General features: G+C 40.4%; 1 protein-coding gene across 1 annotated transcript in view; it reads left to right on the top strand.

Moving 5' to 3' along the window:
* LOC122793770 (scavenger receptor cysteine-rich domain-containing group B protein-like) overlaps window positions 1–18,872 on the top strand; it is a 307,788-nt gene extending 288,916 nt beyond the window's left edge. Inside the window, exon 3 of the mRNA XM_044061977.1 lies at window positions 18,778–18,872. Within this exon, the coding sequence (XP_043917912.1) occupies window positions 18,778–18,872 (95 nt within the window). The remainder of the gene's footprint in view (window positions 1–18,777) is intronic.
* The last annotated feature ends 741 nt before the right edge of the window (window positions 18,873–19,613 follow it).

Below are 19,613 nucleotides of genomic sequence, written 5' to 3'. Positions count from 1 at the left end.
AAATAACATAAGTGAATTAAACTTTGAGAGCTCATAATACAAGTATTAGGGAAGTATAACAAGATTTTCAGGCATAAAATGCACATAAGGTTGCATATTTACCCTCAAAGATTGAAATGCAGCTCAGTGAACAGATATTCTAGATATGGGCTATATCCACCCTGAGCTGATGACATATACTTACACCTAATGGAAAGTGAGTATGCTTCTACTTAGCAATCTGGCACTTTCTAAAGGCCATGTAGGCCTACAAATGAAGACTGTTGATATAGGGTTATATCTCTTAAAAGGTTGATATTTTCTAAGAAAACATTTTTGGACAATAAATATAGACATTCAGTTATAAACTGAAGTTGGGGTGTGCTTTAAGGTGTCAAAATAGTAGAACAGTTGCACACTGAATGTCTGAATTTCCAGTAAAACTGTCATATTGTTGTACTAATATTTCAAATGCCAAGAAACATCAGTTTCAGAGACAAGTAGTGGTTTTAGCTCTTGTTTTATTAAAAAAGCAGCATATATTTATAATTTAGTGTATTATACATTTGTCTCCTTTGAGAAAAAATAAAAATGTGCATGTTTGTTGTGAACTGAAGAAAAAGGCAATTGCAACAGGGATGCTGTGAACTTAGAATAGATTGTGCATTTATGAGCTTTGTCTCCCTTTTCCATGCACATTCTGTCCCAGTGGAATGTGCCTCTGACAGATTAAACCACTTTTGATTAGGAAGATGTCATATAAATATAAAGGCCTCAAGAATGTATATTGGCAGGTATTTTGGTTTGTCTTAGAAATATATTTTTTCTTTGTCCATTTTTCATCTAAACACAGTCTCATATTCAAGAAAAAGTTGAGGTTTTTCCTCATTTACAGAATGCATGCTTTCCTTCTCTGCTTTGCACCTGATGTCACTGTACATATAAATTAGTCTCATTCATTTGGATAAGTCAACTCCAGATCTGACAGTGGATCATGTTCAAAGTTTTTATGCTTGATGACAGAAGGTTTTTTACACTGGAAAATCAGAAAATACATAAGTTGGAATTCAGAAGGCTTACCACAAGGGGAAAGCTAAACATGGCTGTACCTCTTATTTCATCATGAACCTTTATGATTAAACTGAACTATCTGAAGATTTTTAACTAGTGCAAGCTTTAGCTCAGAGTATGGTCCACTGACAAAGCTTCATGATAATGCAGCTGTCTAGGGGAGCACCTAATGATAATTAGTCACATGTTCTCCCTCATAAATGCAAGCAGCTCCCACCTTATGCTGACAAATGATTAACAGAATCATTTGAACATGTAAAATTTCACTTTTCTAAAAAAAACTTAGCTACCAAAAAAACATGTCAATCATTCATTACACATGGCAATCACCCATTAAATGCTACAATCACCCATTCACCACTGGCACCTGTGGGGAATGCTCACTGTGAGGATAACACGTACACAGAAAGTATCTCTAAATACAGTTCTCTGCATCAAGCACAATTTCCGTTAAGAGCACACAGGGAACACAGTCAGTCCGGAGCTGGTTTCTCCCTCTTTTTTCATATCCCCAATAAGACTCCCCACTGGCAGAGCTATAGAGTTGAGATATCAGCTGAGTGTCCAAGCCAAGACCTCCAGCACCCTCCCTGTCCAGCCAGTGCTTCATGTCCCTGCCCAAGTAGCTGACACGCACACTCTTGGAGATTTGATTTACACACACATACGCACACACACACACACACACACACACACACACACACACACACACACACACACACACACACACACACCTGGGAAAGGCTGGCACAGGTTTATTGCTATGCCCCCTTCTGTCCAAACTACTCCTGCCAGCTACCTAAAGGCACTTACAAGGGTACCCAATATACTGAGTGGAATTAGTATTAATACAAACGGTAGTTTGACCAAGAGCAAGGCTGTTAGGAGTGGCCTACACAGTGTCACCAAATAAATATACAAATACTCTCAAAACTGAAACATCTCTACAAAGATCAGCCACAATGAAAGGTTTAAATGTATTTAATAATAAATAATAAAAGGATAAGGCAATACCAAATATCTATTCACAATGACATCAGAGTTCAAAATCACAGGAAATATTTAGAATAGCATTGAAGGACAGACTCAGACAAATAAAAAAAAAAAACAATACCTAAACTAAGATTCACTATATTCCTGACTGAATCTAAGAGAATTATACTATTCCCTAATAGCTTACCTGGGCAAGGCAAGATGAAATACTTGAGCAGTCTTTCTAGTCAAGCCTCAAACAGAATGCTCTGTCTCACCAAGAGACTTCTCAAAATAATATCTAAAATATTACTTCTGGGATAGCTTTCAGAACGACATTACTTCTAGTTCCTATGCAAACCCCAATTGATGGAAGCTTGGAGGATTTAGCACCTACCTGTAAAAATACACACACAAGGGCTTTTGCTCAGATCTGTGGCAGGTGCTGGAAGTCATAAAATAATTTCATACATCCACGCTTCCACAGTGGTAATTAGTGCACCCAAAGACAATGCAGAAAGCATCCTAGTACAGACTGTGTGTCTCTGGCTGCTTTGAAACCAGTGAGATAGCATCTTTATGACCTAGCCCATAAAGTGATTTCATTTTATATATATTTTAAAGTTTGCTGTACTGAGGCTGACCTCCTGTCTTCCAGTTTCCTCTATTAAAACATATACATTTAAACAGTTACAATAGTGCATGTACATTTCTGTTCTCTCCAGTAGGGCACACAGTTGATACATTTTAAATAGAAACACTTTACAAATACATTTTCAGCACAAACATCTGTCCACATGACATACAGTTCTAATGCATTTGTAACACAAGCATCTTGTATAAATCAGTTTGATATTTACAAATGACCTAATTATTTACAGAATTCCAGCTAGCTGTGCTGGCAGCACCTCCTATCGTCACAGACATACATGTCCATTTCTCTTGGGGCATGCATGAAGCTGTGTGTGTGTGTGTGTGTGTGTGTGTGTGTGTGTGTGTGTGTGTGTGTGTGAGAGAGAGAGAGCCTCCCAGGGTTAGGTGAAGAATCTGGAGCGTGTGTTGAAGCATGCAGGTAAGTAGGTGAGTGTTTCTGTGACTGTGATCAACTGTGAGAGCCTGTTTGTTGGTGTGTGTGTGTGTGTGTGTGTGTGTGTGTGTGTGTGTGTGTGTGTGTGTGTGTGTGTGTGTGTGTGTGTGTGTGTGTGTGTGTTTGTAGAGGGATGACTTTGCTGATGCAATATATGGGCTGCTAGGGTGAACATTACTGCTGTCAGGTCTGACAGTGCTACTGTTGGTGTACTACGCAGAGAGATGATAATGAGTCAATAATGTAGTCTTTCTTACTGTGGTCATAGATGTGTTTGAATCACTTTGCACCACTGTCTCAACTACTGTAAGAAAGAAAGGCAATTACTGCTAGCAGTGTGCCTTTTCCTGAATTCCAGGGCTTGGCTTTTGGTAATAAGGATGTCTGCATTTTTTGTTTTTGAACATTTAATAAACATCTATTTATTATGCTTTTAAGGTAAGTGTATCATTTCATTTTGAAGGGTTGAATTTTTTTCTAGCTTCCAGTTCAGTTTGGCAGTCATTATGAAGACAAGCATTTTATTGTTTACTTTTATTTATTTATTTCATTTTTACTGTTTAACCAATGTATTATTCTCCACTTTTTGTAAAGTGTTTATCATAAAATGGTTATTGTATTTTTTGTACTTTAGTTTTAAATTTTTGGGGGGAGGGTGTTGCAATTTTAGTTTTATATTTTTATGTTTGTAATCATTGCTAACTGCTGATGGGGTTTAAAGTAGTTTTGTTCTGGACTCTTTTTTTGGGGGGATGATGTGCACTGCTTATCTGAACTATGATTCATTAACATTAGAAATGTTATTTTCTGCTCTCATTTGTGTACCTACATCCAACTAACAAATGTATTTTTTATTTATCAAGCAGTTTGTCTGACTTTGTCTATGACCTTTTGCTTAGTACATCAGAAAAATGTCCTTACACAGCAGGAGAGTATTTATTGATGCCTTTTGGTTAAGGCAGAAATACCTGAGAGGGTCACTGGAGTAGATGAAAGGTGGCCATGGTGGCAGAGCAGTTAGTATTGCCACCTCACAGCAAAAGGTTCTCCAGTTCAATTCTCTGCAGTGGTGCCTTTTGTGAGGAGTTTGCATGTCATCCCTGCAGTCATATAGGTTTATTCCTGTTTCCTCCCGCATCCCAAAGACATGCTGCAGCTTGATTGGGCACTCTAAATTGTCCCTAGGTGTGAGTGCATGTGTGTGCCTTCTGCAGAAGGTTGGGTGCCGGGCTGGCAACTCAACACTGTAAAACTCAACTGCCAATTGTTTTGTGGACCGTTGTTCTGCTGTGGTGACCCATAATGGGAAAAGACGAAAGGAGAAGAAGTCATTGTCACTGAAGAAGATGATGGACAAAGTAAAGAAGAAAGTGAAGAAAAGTAACTGAGAATTTTGAAAATTAGTTTATCTAATGAAGTGTTTTATTTTATTTATTTAATTTTATTTATATTTATTTACCAGGTTAATGCACTAATCAGTATTGACCAATTTCAGGCTCATCCTGGGTGAAATAAAATATTTCACAAACAAAAATAAAGAAATGTAAGCAATAACAGAATACTTCAGACTAATAAAATTGGAAAAAATGTGCATATACTTTTAATTTAACAAATGTACCATAACTATAAGAAAGGCATGTGGATAGGGTCAAGACTACTTACTGGGACTGAATAAGAAAGGAGGTCACTGAAGGTATGCAATAGGATAAAAGGATGCCACTAGGTATGGAAAAAACTGGTAAAGTCTAATGACATTTTCAGACACAGAGTAAAACTGTGTGTTTGTGTTGTGATGACATCAGTCATCACAGAAGCAGAAATGAGCAGAACTAACAGCATGGCACAGAGCAGCAGTATAAAAAAAAACTTTGTTGATGATGTAAGGCAATGGTTGAAAGCTGAAAGAAAACTTGAAAGAATAAATATATTAAGGATGAAATATACTGTATGGAGTAAAGCTTCCAGGTAGAAAAGTTTTGGAAGAAATAATTCTGTAGCCATTGAATGTGTGTCCACAGTTGTGGGTATTGATACACTTGGATACAGAAACACTATGACACTGATTTTGACACTTGGGAGAATTTGAAGAGAGTGTTGATGGAATATGAAAAAAAATGGATGAAATTTTGTACGCTTAGTTTATCACTGCAAAGACACAGAATTACTTTCAGATACATACTACTGATATGGTATTAGAGGCAGGAATTATTTCTGAATTTAACTGTCAGTGTGAAAAAAATAGAGCTGTTAAAACAAATGCATATATATTTGGAATATGGACTGGAGGATGGGAAGATTTCATAGATAGGAAAGTTGAAAATAATAAATATGTGCCTGTACCAAATATGGTAATCGTATTTAACTCATTAGAGAGGACAAATGAAAATATCGTCTTATCATAAGGAATAAGATGATCTCTATGAAATTGAGATAGCAGAAGGTATAATACCCATAAATACAAGGTAAAACAAAGCAACATTTATTAAGAAATGCATAGAATGTGGAAAAGGGGTATCATTTTGGCTTGATCCCATACAGAATAGTACAGATGTTGAAATGAGAAAAAAAATGGTACAAGAGATGAAAGAAAAGGCAAGAGAGAGAGAGAGAAATCTGACAACAGTAATGGGTAGGATTTCTACAGATGAGAGTATTTGGTAAAAATTAAGGAAAAGAAGGCAGATTACAAAGTTAGGAATATATTTTTAATACTGCAATAGGATGAAATAGAAGAATCAAGACAGAGTGATCCACTAGTGTGAGTCCTGAAACAAGCAGCCTGAAAGGCTGAAAAATGGAAATACATATAATTAGTCTGAGATGGCCATTTCTCCGAAAATCCCCTTTTCCCTGAAGTATGGTGATCTTGGAGTTGGTATATACAAGTTTGGGGAACCAGGGGTCTTGCCTCCCCTGCAAAAAATAAGTTTAAAGGAGAAGAGCCATCTTTGAGATTTGCTCTTCTGTGTTATCTGTCTTTTTTTTTTGTTTGGCATGTCAGCATCAGCATTTTGAGTGCTAACATTTCAACAGGAGCCGAGGGTGATTCAACTAAAACTGAGATAGTCATTTCTGTAGACTAAACAGTAATAAGCAGATAAAGAAATGAATGAACTTAGAATAATTGGGAACTGGAAATTAAAACAATGATAGTAATTACATGAATAAAGGTTTAAAATCTAGATTACCAAGATTTGTGTTACAGTGGAGAAAACAAACATTGTATGCCTACAGGGTACAAGATATAGCATAATTGTATCCTTGTACTCCCTCATGGTCGGACTGTACATAAGTGGGCATGATCTGCATAACTGACATGCCAAATGGCCATGATGTCATATGCAAATGATGCATGATTTACTGACATACAGATTTTCCAGTGACATCATGCATACATTGGTTATTGATTGACACATACGAAAATGACCACTGTGCACGAGATTTGGGAATGTAGTAGATATTATGAAGATAAAGTATCCCCAGATGTAAAGCAGTGACATCCTTCCATCCTTTAAATCTAAATTGGATGAATGTCAGCAAATTCAACCTTGGACAAACACGGTTTGCTCTTTGGGGAGGGGATGTAACAACATGAAGGTGGCCTCTGGACTTACTTGCCTTGTAATGATTCTAAGTAATATTATCATCACCATGTTGGACATTTGAGAGGTTTGGTGTGTGTTTCCCTCTACATTCCAAATCCACTTTGTAGGGCGACTGGAACTGGCCCATATATCCAGTTTCTCCCTATGTCCAAAGACTCTCCAAATGGGTCAAAGGTATGTGTCACACCCTGAACCTGCTAGTATTAAAAAATCTGAACTAAGCCAAATATAATGGGGGATAAAGCCCCAAAAATAGCGACACATTTTAAATATTGCTCTCATAAACTTGGAAAGTGGTTACAATAAAATGTATTGTAGTACCATGCATTTTATGAAGGATATAAAGTCTGAAAATCAAATGCTTGTCATTATTTAGTGAATTCAATGATTTGCCACAAAAATCCAGAAAACCACAAATTTTATGAGGAACAGACAAAAAATATGAGGCAAAACTGGACATTCTGCAAAAATTTGGACAGTTGAGAGGTATGGTGTGTGTGTGTGTGTGTGTGTGTGTGTGTGTGTGTGTGTGTGTGTGTGTGTGTGTGTGTGTGTGTGTGTGTATGTTTGCAGGTACATCGGTTTCCTTCTACATTCCAAACCCACTTTGTAGGGGAACTAGAAAGTAAAGCTTTGTACCTACCATAAATGTAGCTGTTCGAGTGTTCACACTGCTGCAGTCATCACACTTGGGTTATCCTGCCATCAGGCGGTCCCACAGTCGGCCAGAGTTCCAAAGTCTTGGTCCGGCGTTGGTTGCTGTCGCTTCTTCCCCTGATGTCAGTGCACCAGGCGTATATAGTATGCGTCCAACACCATTTTCTTCAGTTTTTCTTGCCCCAGATGTCAGGTGCCCCCAAATAGGTAGGCAATAGATATTGCTAATAAAAAATATACATATAAAATAAAGACAATATCTTCAGTTACCAGCAAATACACCCCAAAGTTTGTATAGGATAGAAAGGTATAGATAAGTCCAGCAGGTTCAGATGGGATGGAGGGATGGTAACCTGGACTGCAGCAGTGTGAACACTCAAACATCTACATTTATGGTAGGTACAAAACTGTATTATGTTCATCATGTTACACTGCTGCAGTCATCATATTTGTGTCGAATCCCAAAGCTAAGGTTGGGTGGCTGGTCTATAAAGAATTAGGATTGGCTATGAGGCCCTGCAGAACTGCAGTGGCAAATCCTGCTCTGGATTTAGAGTAAAGAGGCAGGTGGTAAAGCTTGGTAAAGGTGTGCACTGAACTCCAAGTTGCAGCCTCCAAAATTTCCTTGATAGGTACTCCTCTGAGAAAGGCTGTTGGAGTGGCTGTTGCCCTGGTGGAATGTGGCCTAATGTTATTAGGGACTGATTTTCCATGCTGAGTGTAGCAGTACTAAATACAGTGTCCTATCCATTTGGACATAGTCTGTTTTGAGATAGCCTTACTCTGTGATCCTGCAGCATATGCTACAAACAGTTGTTCAGTTTTCCTGAAAGCTTTTGTTTTGTCCAAGTAGAAGCGTAGCTGCCTGTGTATGTCCAAAGAATGCAGAAGTCTCTCCCCTTTATTCTGGGGGTTTGGATAAAAAGTTGGCAAATGGATGGTTTGGTTAAGAGCCACACTAGATACCACCTTTGGCATAAAGGTAGGGTTTGTCCTTAAAGATACCCTGTCCTGATGAAAAATTATAAAAGGTTCCACTGCCATTAATGCCTGTAGCTCTGAGACTCTTCATGCTGAAGTTACTGCCAGGAGCAGAGCTGTTTTCCATGATAAAAATTTTAAATCAGCTGTATTGGCTGGCTCAAAAGGTGGTAGGATCAGTTTTTCCAAAACTAAATTGAGGTCCCAAGTTGGTGTTGGTGCTCTCCGGGGCGGTGTTATGTTTTTAGTCCCTCTGAGGTACTGCTTTAGTAAGGGATGAAAGAATAAAGGAGGATCCGTGTTGTAATGTGCTGAAATGGCAGAGGCGGGGATCTTAATTGATGAAAAGGATAGGCCTCTGTCCAGCATCTCAGTTAAGTATTGCAAAATCTGAGGAATGTTTGGAACAAGAGGGTCAAGGCTTTGAGCCTGGTTCCAGGCGCAGAATCTCTTCCATTTTTCTGAGTAAGCTTTCCTGGTGCTAGGCCTCCTGGCCTCCAAAATGACATCCATAACAGCTTTAGAGAGAGGTGTTACCTGTTTGACTAAAGCATCTGCCATGCAGCCAGGTTTAGGGTTTTGAGGTGACCATGCAGGATCTGATTGTTTTGTTGAGTCAGAAGATGTGGAATTTGGGGCAAAATCCATGGTGGGCCCTGAGCCAAGTTCCTTAAGATAGGGTACCAGTGCTGTTGTGGCCAGTCTGGAGCAATCAGGATCATCTGTGGTTTTTCTTGTCTGGCTTTTAAGAGTACCTTTGAAAGGAGAGGCAGTGGTGGCAGGGCATACACTTTTAGGTTTTTCCAGCTGAACTGAAGAGCATCCACTTTCCATGCTTGTTTGTGATAAGTCCTTGTGCAGAATTTCTGTAGTTGGCAATTCAGTGGGGAGGCAAAAAGATCTATGTCTGGGCATCCCCATTTTTGCGTTATCATGCTGAAGATTTGTGGATTCAATTTCCATTCATGAGGGTCCATGATATTTCTGCTTAGGTCGTCTGCCAGAGTATTTTTCTTTCCTGGCAGGAATTGTGCTTGCAGGTGAACTTGGTACATTAGAGCTGTGTTCCACAAGGTCATGGCTTGCCTGCATAGGGGATAAGAATGAGTGCCCCCTTGCTTGTTTATGTACCACATTACTGTGGTGTTGTCTGTCTTTAGTAATAGTTGTCCTGGATGTAGAAGGTCCTTGAAAGCTGTTAGGGCATTTTGAACAGCCAACATCTTTTTGATTGATATGAAGATGCATCTGGTCTGTGGTCCACTTGCCCTAAATGCATTTTCCTGCCATGTGTGCTCCCCAGGCATAATCCGAAGCATCTGTTGTTAGAGTTTGCCTGGCTGTGCGTTGGGTAAAAGGCTGACCCTTGTTTAGGTGACATGCCTGTGCCCACCATCAAAACTCCTGTTGTAGGCAGGGAATCATTGGTATTACTGCTTCTAAACTGTGAGAGTGTTGAGTCCAAACACTTTTTAGGTACCATTGTAATTTCCTCATATGCAGTCTGGCATATGGTATTAGTAGCATGCAGGATGCCATGAATCCCAGGGCCTGCAGAATTTTTCTTGCAGGGAGATGGGACTTTTTTGCTAGTAATTGAAAATATTGAGTTAGTTGAACTTGTTTGTCTGACGTGAGGTAAGCCATCTGGGCCGTTGTATATAAGCTGGCACCCAGGAATGTAATCTGTTGTGAGGGTACTAGTTTTGACTTCTTTTCGTTTACTGTGTACCCTAGAGAAATTGGTAACTTTTTTACAAACGCCAGATGCTGTAGAAGAATGTCCTTTGTCTCTGCTTGAATGAGGCAGTCGTCCAGGTATGGATATATTTGAATTCCTTTTTGTCTGCAAAATGCAATTACTGGTGCCAGGCACTTTGTGAAGACCCTGGGCACAGTAGATAAGCCAAAGGGCAGTGCAGAGAATTGGTAGTGCATTGTACCAGCTTTGAATCTGAGGTATCTTCTGCAATTTTATCTGATAGGGACATGCAGGTATGCCTCTTTGAGGTCCAGAGTAACAAGCCAAGCCTTCTTGCCCAGCATGGGTAGAAGCTGCTGTAATGTCAACATTTTGAATTGCGGAATATCCAGGTAAGTATTCAGAATTGAAAGGTCTAGTATGAACCTCCATGCTTTGTCCTTTTTGGGGACCAGGAAGAGTCTTGAGTAAAATCCTTGTCCTTGTTCCTGTTGTGGTACTTTTTGAATAGCTCTCATGTCCATGAGGGTTGAAATTTGTTTTTGTGCCTCTGACCATTGATTTTGTGGCAGGTCTGGCATTCCTTTTAGCTTTGGTAAAGTATGAAATTGGAATTTGTAACCTTGAGACACAATATTCAGAACCCATTTGTCTTGGGTGATTGTTTGCCAGTTTTGAGAGAAAAGTGCTAGTTTTCCCCCTAAGGGGGCTTCCAAAAGGTACGTGTTTGGCGTACGAAGAGAAAAGTCATTGTAACTGTTTCCTGTAAGGTTGAGACTTCTCCTCACCTCCTTTTGGGGTTGAGGTGCCCCACTGTCGTTGTCTGTTTGAGCCTTGGGGTTGAGATCTGCCTCTTGGGCATCTGTATCTGCCTCTCTTTGGCTTGTCTGACACTGGAAAGGACCAATTCTTTGTTGGCCAATTTCTACTAAACCTAGGTGGCTGTACCTGTAAGAAATCCTTGAATGTTTGCATAGATTTAGCTTTATCCTCCATTTTCTTTAACACCTCTTCTGCCTTAACACCAAACAAGGTATCCTGCTGTAAAGGAGCATCCAATAATTTTGCCTTAACATGATCAGGTAAACTCTGTTCTTTTAACCAAGCATGTCTTTGAATAACAGAACATGTAACTGCGGCTCTACAAGAGGCCTCTAAAGAATCAAAACCACATTGCAGAGTATGTTTTCCCACCTGTTCAACTGCATGCAATAAATCCTGCATTTCTTTACAATCAGGAGCTTCTGAGCTTGCAAGCATTTTCTGTTTTAACTGAGCCATTAAATATTGTTGGTACTTAAGCATGTGAAACTGGCAATTTAAAGCTCTTACCTCTAAAGTTGCAGACGTGTATACTTTCTTCCCCCATCTATCCAAAGCTCTGGAATCTCTGTCAGAGGGTACTGGATTTTTTGCAATGGAAGCCTTAACCCCTTTTGGACCCTGGGAAATAGTTTCTGGATCAGCAGAAGGGTTTTTGTAAAGAAACTTGTGAGAGTCAGGGACTGTATAATACCTATCTGGCTTGGCTGGAGCAGGGGGTAAAGAGTCAGGAGATAAGCTGGATTCAGAGAACACATCATTCACAATATCTAGCACAGGCAGAATAGCCAGGGGCCTGTGCTGAGGCAATAAGAGGAAATCCCTGAGCCTTTTCTTGGATTCAGAGTAATCCTGACTTTCCCAGTAGAAATGTTCCCTCATGGTATGTAAATTTTCCTCAAAAGAATAATCCTTAGGAGGAGAGGCTGAAGGGATAGATTCTTCAGCATCACAGTCCTCATAGGGGGTTAGAGAGTATCCCTGGTCTGAAGAGGAATTAGAGGAAATGGAAACCTGATCAGAGGAGTCATAGTCTGTATCCTGCCTAGGCCTTTTCTCAGGAGGGGGATGAGAACCCCTGATTAGAGTAATGAGGTCTTCGGCCATTTTAAGCATCTGTTTCTTAGGCATGAAGGACTGTCCAGGAGAATGCTGTACTTGTTTGTTTGTCTTTAATGGTACCTTTGTCTTGGCTGTTGATTTTATGGTAAGTTGTGAAGGTCTGAAAACACCCTCAGAAGCCGATGCCTGCTCAGTGGCTCCGGACCCATCTGAGGGATTAGTTTCCGTAGGCCCAATACCTTGAATTTCCAGAGGCCTAGATGTCTCCACGTGGGAGTCGGAAGTGGCCTGTGGCTCTGAGGTAGCGGGTGTCAGGGGCTGCAAAAGCACCTCACTGAGCACCGGCGATCTGGCGACTGGCCTAGAAGAGGTTTTGTCGTCGGTTTTGGACCTCGGATGCCTGCCTTTATCCTTGTCTTTGCGTTTTTTTCGGTATTGAGGTCGTCAGCTGATCCGACGGCATAGTATAATTGAACCTTTGGCCAAAGTAGTGTGAAGCAAAATCAAAACGTCTTTTTATAGTGCGTTTGTTAAATCTAGCACAAAACTGACAGCTAGTAACGTCGTGATCAGGGCCTAGGCATGGAATACAGTAAGAGTGGAAGGCCTTATGAGGTATTTGCTTCCCACAAGAAATACAATTAACTTTTTCTGACATCGGTCTGAGGCAAGAAAAAAGGTTTCTCCAATGGGGTACTTAGCTTTATTGAAGACTTCGGATCTGAAATTCAACTTCGAAAATCTCAGGAGTCAGCCGACCGGCACTTGCGAACTGCTTCTGCTTCGGGCACCACACGGCAAGAAAGACTAAAGAAAATGGTGTCAGATGCATACTATATACCCCTGGCGCACTGACGTCAGGGAAGAAGCGACAGCAACTGACACCGGACCAAGACTTTGGAACTCTGGCCGACTGCGGGACCACCTGACGGCAGGATAACCAAGTGTGATGACTGCAGCAGTGTAACAGGATGAACATCTGGCCCATGTTTCACAACTCTATGTGTGTTTTGTTTTGTGAATGTAACTAAAAGTTAGGATGTACTGACTTGCTGAATACCTGATGAATATTCCTGAGCCTGGTGAGGACATCTCCATAAATATTTATTAAATATTTCTACACGTAACTGGGTATTGAGTGCTGGGCAGGATTTGGGTGGGCCTTGCTACTGAGCATCTGTGAGGGGTACAAGGATGCAATTATGCCCAAGATATATTCGGAAGAGGCACAAAAAGAAATTTAAGATTAGGTGAGGAGACAATAAAAGTGGGCATCATGACTGGAAGACTGCTAAAATATTTATGCTAATAAGTCAGGGGACAAAAATAAAGACTGTGGGCCATATTCATTAAGGCTGGAGCACAGTGGAATAAGGCTGGTATTCAGTATGTATAACAAAGCCCGTAGTGATTCACAAGCAGCTACATACAATGTGGAAATACTATATAAATAGTATTACCCCATTATTTATTATTATCATTATTATTTATTATTAGTCATTATTTTTTTCTTTTCATTCAGTGTAATAGTACTGCTTTATGTCCTATTTTATGCAAATTATCACATTCTTTATATGTATTCTGTGAACTTTTTTCTGATGATGTATTAATATTTATCCTTTGTATTTTAACTTGTGGTTGTGGAGCTTTTCTCCCCGGGCCTCCATTGAAAATGGGCTCATTCCAGGCCCAGTGGACTTTCCCAGTTATCAAATGCAATAAATAAATAAAGTATGCAGGCATTGTACAATATACACAAAGAACATCTGCAAACTCCTAGTTCCGATCTTATGCAATTCAGTTAGACAGAAGCATTGGAGTACAGACCAGTCCCATAGGTGTAACATATGAGGCAGCAGCTGCTTACGATGCAATGGAGCTGTGTTTGTCAGAACAGCAGTTCTCCTTTCCTGCTGATTTATTGCTCATCATACAGTTCTAAACAATACATTAACACTGATAAAACAATAATCCAAAAAAAATCACTTCCATTTTATGGTAGGACAATCTCTACAGACAACTTAATTTACTGTGCAGCAAACAAACCTGCAATTTCAAGCAAACTTGTCCTGTAAGCTACTGCCAGTGGAAGATAAGGATTCCCTCATTGCTATATTTTGATAATGAGTCGCACTGCACCATCATACGTAATAACCCACAATCAGGCAAGACAGTGGAGCATAGTGGAACATAGTTTTGTCCAGAACTATTCACTAACGTACTGTGCTACACTGTCATGCAACCCAGCACAGTACAGCAACTGTAGGGCTGCAGAGAGAGAAACAATGAGTTGAGAACTGGAGCTCTTTCTCACCACTACGTACTACTACTGTAACTAATTTGTAACAAACAGGATACATTTGTACACCTCCATTACACACTGCGATCCATATCTTTGAATTATGATGCACAGTAGCGGTGTGCAACACATAATGAACAGAATGTTTTGCACCTCTGTGCCCTATGTTCATGAATAACAGGGTCTGAATAGTATAGACTGTGACAAGTAATAGGTAACATATCAGCTGCGGGTAGATAGTGGAGGATATGTTTAGCACATGTATCTCTGCAGGAAAGTAAGAAAAAAGCTTTATTTGAAGAAGGAACCTTATTTACTTATTCAGAGGTTCATAGACTAGTACTAGGCTAACTGCTCTTGTGGGCCATTTTAAGCCTAACCAATTAACCCATGTAAGAATCAAATCCTGCACCTTATGTCTGGAAGGCAAACACCTTAACCATTATGCCAACCTCCCACATAAAATAGCATTAGAGTCACCTCCCTTGAAATCTGCATCATAATCTTTCACTCTGACGTTGTTACTACCACCATGGGGGCTTTTGACCTCCCTGCTCCCACAGTGCACAGTGATTTGTTTCACAGTCTCAGATAGTGAGGCAGTCACTAATATTACATGTCAGAATTGGAATTTGAACCCACACCTCCGCATGGAGACCAGAGTTTCCATCAAGTGTGGAAGGAGATTAATCCTTGAGGCTGGTGCCTTAGCTCACTTGGCCATCCTGACAAATGTAACCCCCCCCCCAATGTTTCCCCTATTGAGCATCAAACATCCTACCTCTCTAGTTACACAATGTAGAAAGCACAGTATTAATCTCAAGCACCACAAGAGAAGGATAAATGGAAATGTCTGACTTGGTGAGTTCAGCTGTTGTTTGGGCTGTGAGAAAAATTATTAAGAGGAGGATGGAAGCCAATATTAGGGAATGGTAAGGCAGTTTAAAAAATGGCACAGAAGAAAAGTGGTAGAAATGGATAATTTCTAAATGAGAGGAACTATCAGGACATTAACTGCTTTTATCTTTTTTGTTTGTATTTCTTAGAAACAAAGGTGAAGTATTATTGGATTTTCAGATCACAAATGTAATTTGAGCAAAATACTAACAAAATAAAAATGGGGAAAGGAATTAGGAAAGTAGGCATTCAATTATTAGAGAAGGAAGCTATAAAGGAGAAGAAAGATTTATTTGAAAAGTGATTATAAGGAGATTCTATAATCACTATATCTGGTAGATTTCAATGAAGAGTAACGGTATGGCTAAGGAAAAATAGTACAAAGAAATAGTGGAATGGATGCATAGGGATACAGCAGGAATAGTGAAAACATCTAGGAAAGGAGAATACTTACACCAAAGAAACAGAGCATAAAGGACTGGTTAAATAAGCTTCACGGGTAGTTTCTAGGCTTGCAGTACTGAGGACCATTGAGGAGCCTAGTCCAAATTCCTAGTCCCCCCAACATCATCTAGTTAAGTGACTCAAAACCTTAACTCTCTGCACTGAATGCTAGATTATTAACAAAACAGATGCAGTCAGATTCTTCTTGCAAATGAAGTTTGGACAAACTAATTTGTCCAGAACCATCTTAGGAAGTTAGGATAAGGGTAATGAGGGTGGGGGTGGGGGAGTGGGGATGGATAGAAGGGTTAAGTGTAGTGATAGAGATATGTTAGTTAGCCTGTGGATGGTATTGGTGTGGGGACTCAGAGAAAGTGAGGTAGATTTAGGGAGGGGTTTAGGTTTTATATTAGTATAGTGGGGGAAGTAGTGTCACATTTTGGCATGAGCTTTCGAAGCAAGGATCACATCCATGACGACCTGTAGGTACAAGAGTGCAGGTAGGCCTTGGACTACTTTTATTCCAGACTTATGGTTTTGTGTAGATGGTTTGGTAGTAAGCAGTGGTGGTTTTGTTTGCTGTTTTTGGTTAGGTGGATTTCTTGCAGCTTATTAGGAAGGGTTTTAGAAAATGGGAGTGGGGCGGCTCAGGTGTTGTGTGCTCTAGAGTTGTAGCATGTTGGATAGCAGTCCATGGTGTAGGGGTCTGCCAGTTTTGTTCACTGGTGGTATGCATTTGGGTAGGGCAGCAGTTTACCAGGCTGTCCACGGGCTGGGAAGCAGTGTAGTACAGTTGTTCTTTTCCCCTCAGATGGGGTGCTGTCATAAGCCTCTTTAGTGTTTAGGTTTCTGCTTTCCTGAGTGGCTCTTTTCATGTTATAAGGAATCTGGTTTATCCCCCTTTAATGGTGCATAGGCTGGAAGGGGACCAGATAGTGCATTGTTGGTGGAGTGTAGACATTTGGTGCCAGCCGTGGGGTATATAGAGGAGGCAATTATAGTGACTGGTGGAATGTTTTGGTTTTTGGCATATTGGTGGTGAGCAGTTGGTCATTGGAGAGGCTTTGAACTCTTTGCTGGCTTGGGAACAGCCATGATTTAAGTTTCTGCAGTGCATGCACAGTGAGGCCAGAGGTGTTAATTGCTTAACAGCCATGAATCATGCTGTGCCTCAGTTTCCCTTAAGGTACTCATAAAATATTTTTCTTTCTCAAGTAACTTCTCAATATCTGTTAATCACAAAAATCTCTTGAACTCATTATCTTACATTGGGCCCACTAATGCTGCTTTTATCAATACCTAATGAAAAACATTTGGCTGTGTACTTTACATTCCTCAACATTATGCATCACACCTTTTAGAATGTTTATTGATCTATTTCATAGTACCTTTGCTAATATTTTATAATTTTGGGTTTGCAAAGCTTCATGTCCCAGGTTTGAACTGTTTACTCTCTCCTTTCTCCCTTCTACAGCCACTGTAATTACAGGGTTCATGACCAATAACAAAAAACAAGAACTTCTTTTTATTACCATTGCAGGACAAAGTAAGTCTAGATAGTGGACTGGTGGTATTCTTGTTCTGATGGCATATACATGCCCTATAATCCTGCAGACAATCTACAAGTGGTGACACTAATATAAAACAAGAATAACCTATACAAACAGCAACATATACAATGCAAGTGGAGTTACAAAAATAATGCAAATGCAGCAGGGATACTGTACAGTTGCCATCTGGTGAGCTGCTGTATCATTAAAAGGGGAGGGGTGAACTTGTATGGTTTTATGGCAAAGTTAAAATGCTGCCTTGTGTTTGGCTTTGTCTCTCTCTCTCTCTCTCTCTCTCTCCCTTGTATTTTCTATAGCTATGTACTTATGTTACCACTGTCTTAATGAGTTTTTCTTTTGTTACAAATGATGAACATGCAGAGTCTACGCAATGGTGGGAGGCCATTGTGGTGCAGACTGAAGAGTTGTTCCAAGAGCACTAAATCTGAGATGGTGGATGAGGCAGGGGAAGCCAGCCAAAAGAGATGAAGCTCATGGGTGAGGACCAGGTTGGCGACTCATGGGAAGGGACAATGACTATTGAGAGAGGTGGCTGCAGTTCATTCGTCAGCAGCTGGAGTGACTCTGGATGGAGCAACAGGTAATGATCTGGCACTGGGCGCTCAGTTACAGAGAACAGGTTTGGGGTGTATTCAGGATGATAATGAGACATTGGAGGATGGTCTTTGTTATGGGTTGAGCAATATGGGTAGGACTTTGGGGGATGCACAGGGGAATCAGGAGACAAGTGGGGAAGCAGCATTTAGGGTTGACACTGTTGAGACACCTGGCAGTCTTGCTTTGTTTTCAGAAGTGGGTTCTAATTTTGGCATAAAGCCAGGCTACTAGTTAGCTATGCAGATGTTGAGGCAAGGGACATGGATGCTTTTTCTAACTCCTCACATTCTGTCTACAGTTAAAAAGAAGATCTGGAAAGGGGAGAATGTCGATGTTTTTGAAATGATAGATGCAGAAGGGGGTCAGTGGTTGGTGGAATTGGAGTCAACAAACAGCAAAGATCTTTTGGTTGCCTTAGCGGCATTAGGGAGGAAGAGGGTAGGTACACTGTAACCTAGGACATTTGAAAGTTTTAGTGAAGGGCTTGGCATTAGTGGAGAAGGATTCAGTTGATTATGTTATATGGGTTACTTTGAATGTGTGGATGTATTTCGGTGCATTTCAGGTGTCAGAGTTGTTAGGGTCATTACTTTGGAGGGAAGTACTGATATGTTCAGGAGCAGTTCACATTGGACTGAGTAGGCCTAAAACAGATTAACTGGGGAAAGGTGCATTGATAGTCTTGAGAAAAGATAGGAATGCAGGTCTTTGTCTGGCAGGTTGGGCTGCAGGACTCATGCAGATTCAGTCGGGGGGACCTCATGATTTGGTTTTCCGTTTATGTACTGGTAAGATGGTAATGAGTAGTCAATTTGTACAGGTAATAAGGAGGGATCTTCAGTGTATGGGTTTTCCACCCGAGAGGGTTGCAGCCCATTCTTTCCAAATTGGGAGGGCTTCAGATTTGACAAAGGAAGGCAGATCCATTGAGGTTATTAGAAGAGTGGGGAGGTGGTCTTCTAAAGCCTATTTATCTTACATTAGATAATGGATTCAATTGCATTAATTTTTTTTTTTTTTTGGTCTTGCAGGAAATCAGATTGCCATTTTGGGCCATTCCTATAGCCACTGCACAGAGAAAAGGGCTGCATTTAGGACAGATGGAAATAATTTAGGATTGTCTTGATTAGAGTGGTCAGTTAGTTGGTGTGGCATTTGTGGTCTTAGATGGACTCAACTTATGCGTGAAGTTGAAGGGTTGAAGTTGAGGTTAGGTTTTCCTCGAATATTGGTGATACACCTAGCTGGGAATGACTTGGGAATAATTTCTAAGAAGCAGCTGAGCTGATAGATCGGATATAGGAGTGTGACACCCATGCACTGGCCCAGCAATCAAGGAGTATCAATCCTCACCAGTAACACCAGTGAGGGGCATCTACATAGGGGAGGACAACAAATACACACACAGTAAAGTACAATTTCCCTTAATAGCACACAGAGATCACAGTCAGTCTGGGGCTGATTTTTCCCTTTCTTTCCAGATCCCCAATAACACTCTCCACTGACACAGCTATAGGGTACAGATCTCAGTCTAGTGGACAAGCTAAAACCTCCAGCACCCTCTCTGTCCAACCAGTGGTTCATGTCCCTGCCCAAGTAGCTGAAACGCACACACTTTGAGATATGAGTTATATACAAACATACATATACTCCTGGAGAAGGCTGGCACAAATTCTCCAGCTGTGCCCCCTTTCTGCACAGTCTAAAAGGTAGCACCAGCTGCCATGACTCACTAATATCAGCTACTAAACAGGCCCTTAACAAAGGGTGTCCAATTATTACTATGCAATATTATTATCCAAATGGTAACTGTGACTGAACAGCAAAGCTTATTGGAGTGACTTGGACGGTATCATTATATGCATGC

The sequence above is a fragment of the Protopterus annectens genome, chromosome 1.part0 (genome assembly GCF_019279795.1).
Source record: "Protopterus annectens isolate FY-2018-M chromosome 1.part0, PAN1.0, whole genome shotgun sequence".
Lineage (NCBI taxonomy): Eukaryota > Metazoa > Chordata > Ceratodontiformes > Protopteridae > Protopterus > Protopterus annectens.
The sequence above is the reverse complement of the archived record's forward strand: the minus strand, read 5'-3'. Positions and strand labels throughout refer to the sequence as shown.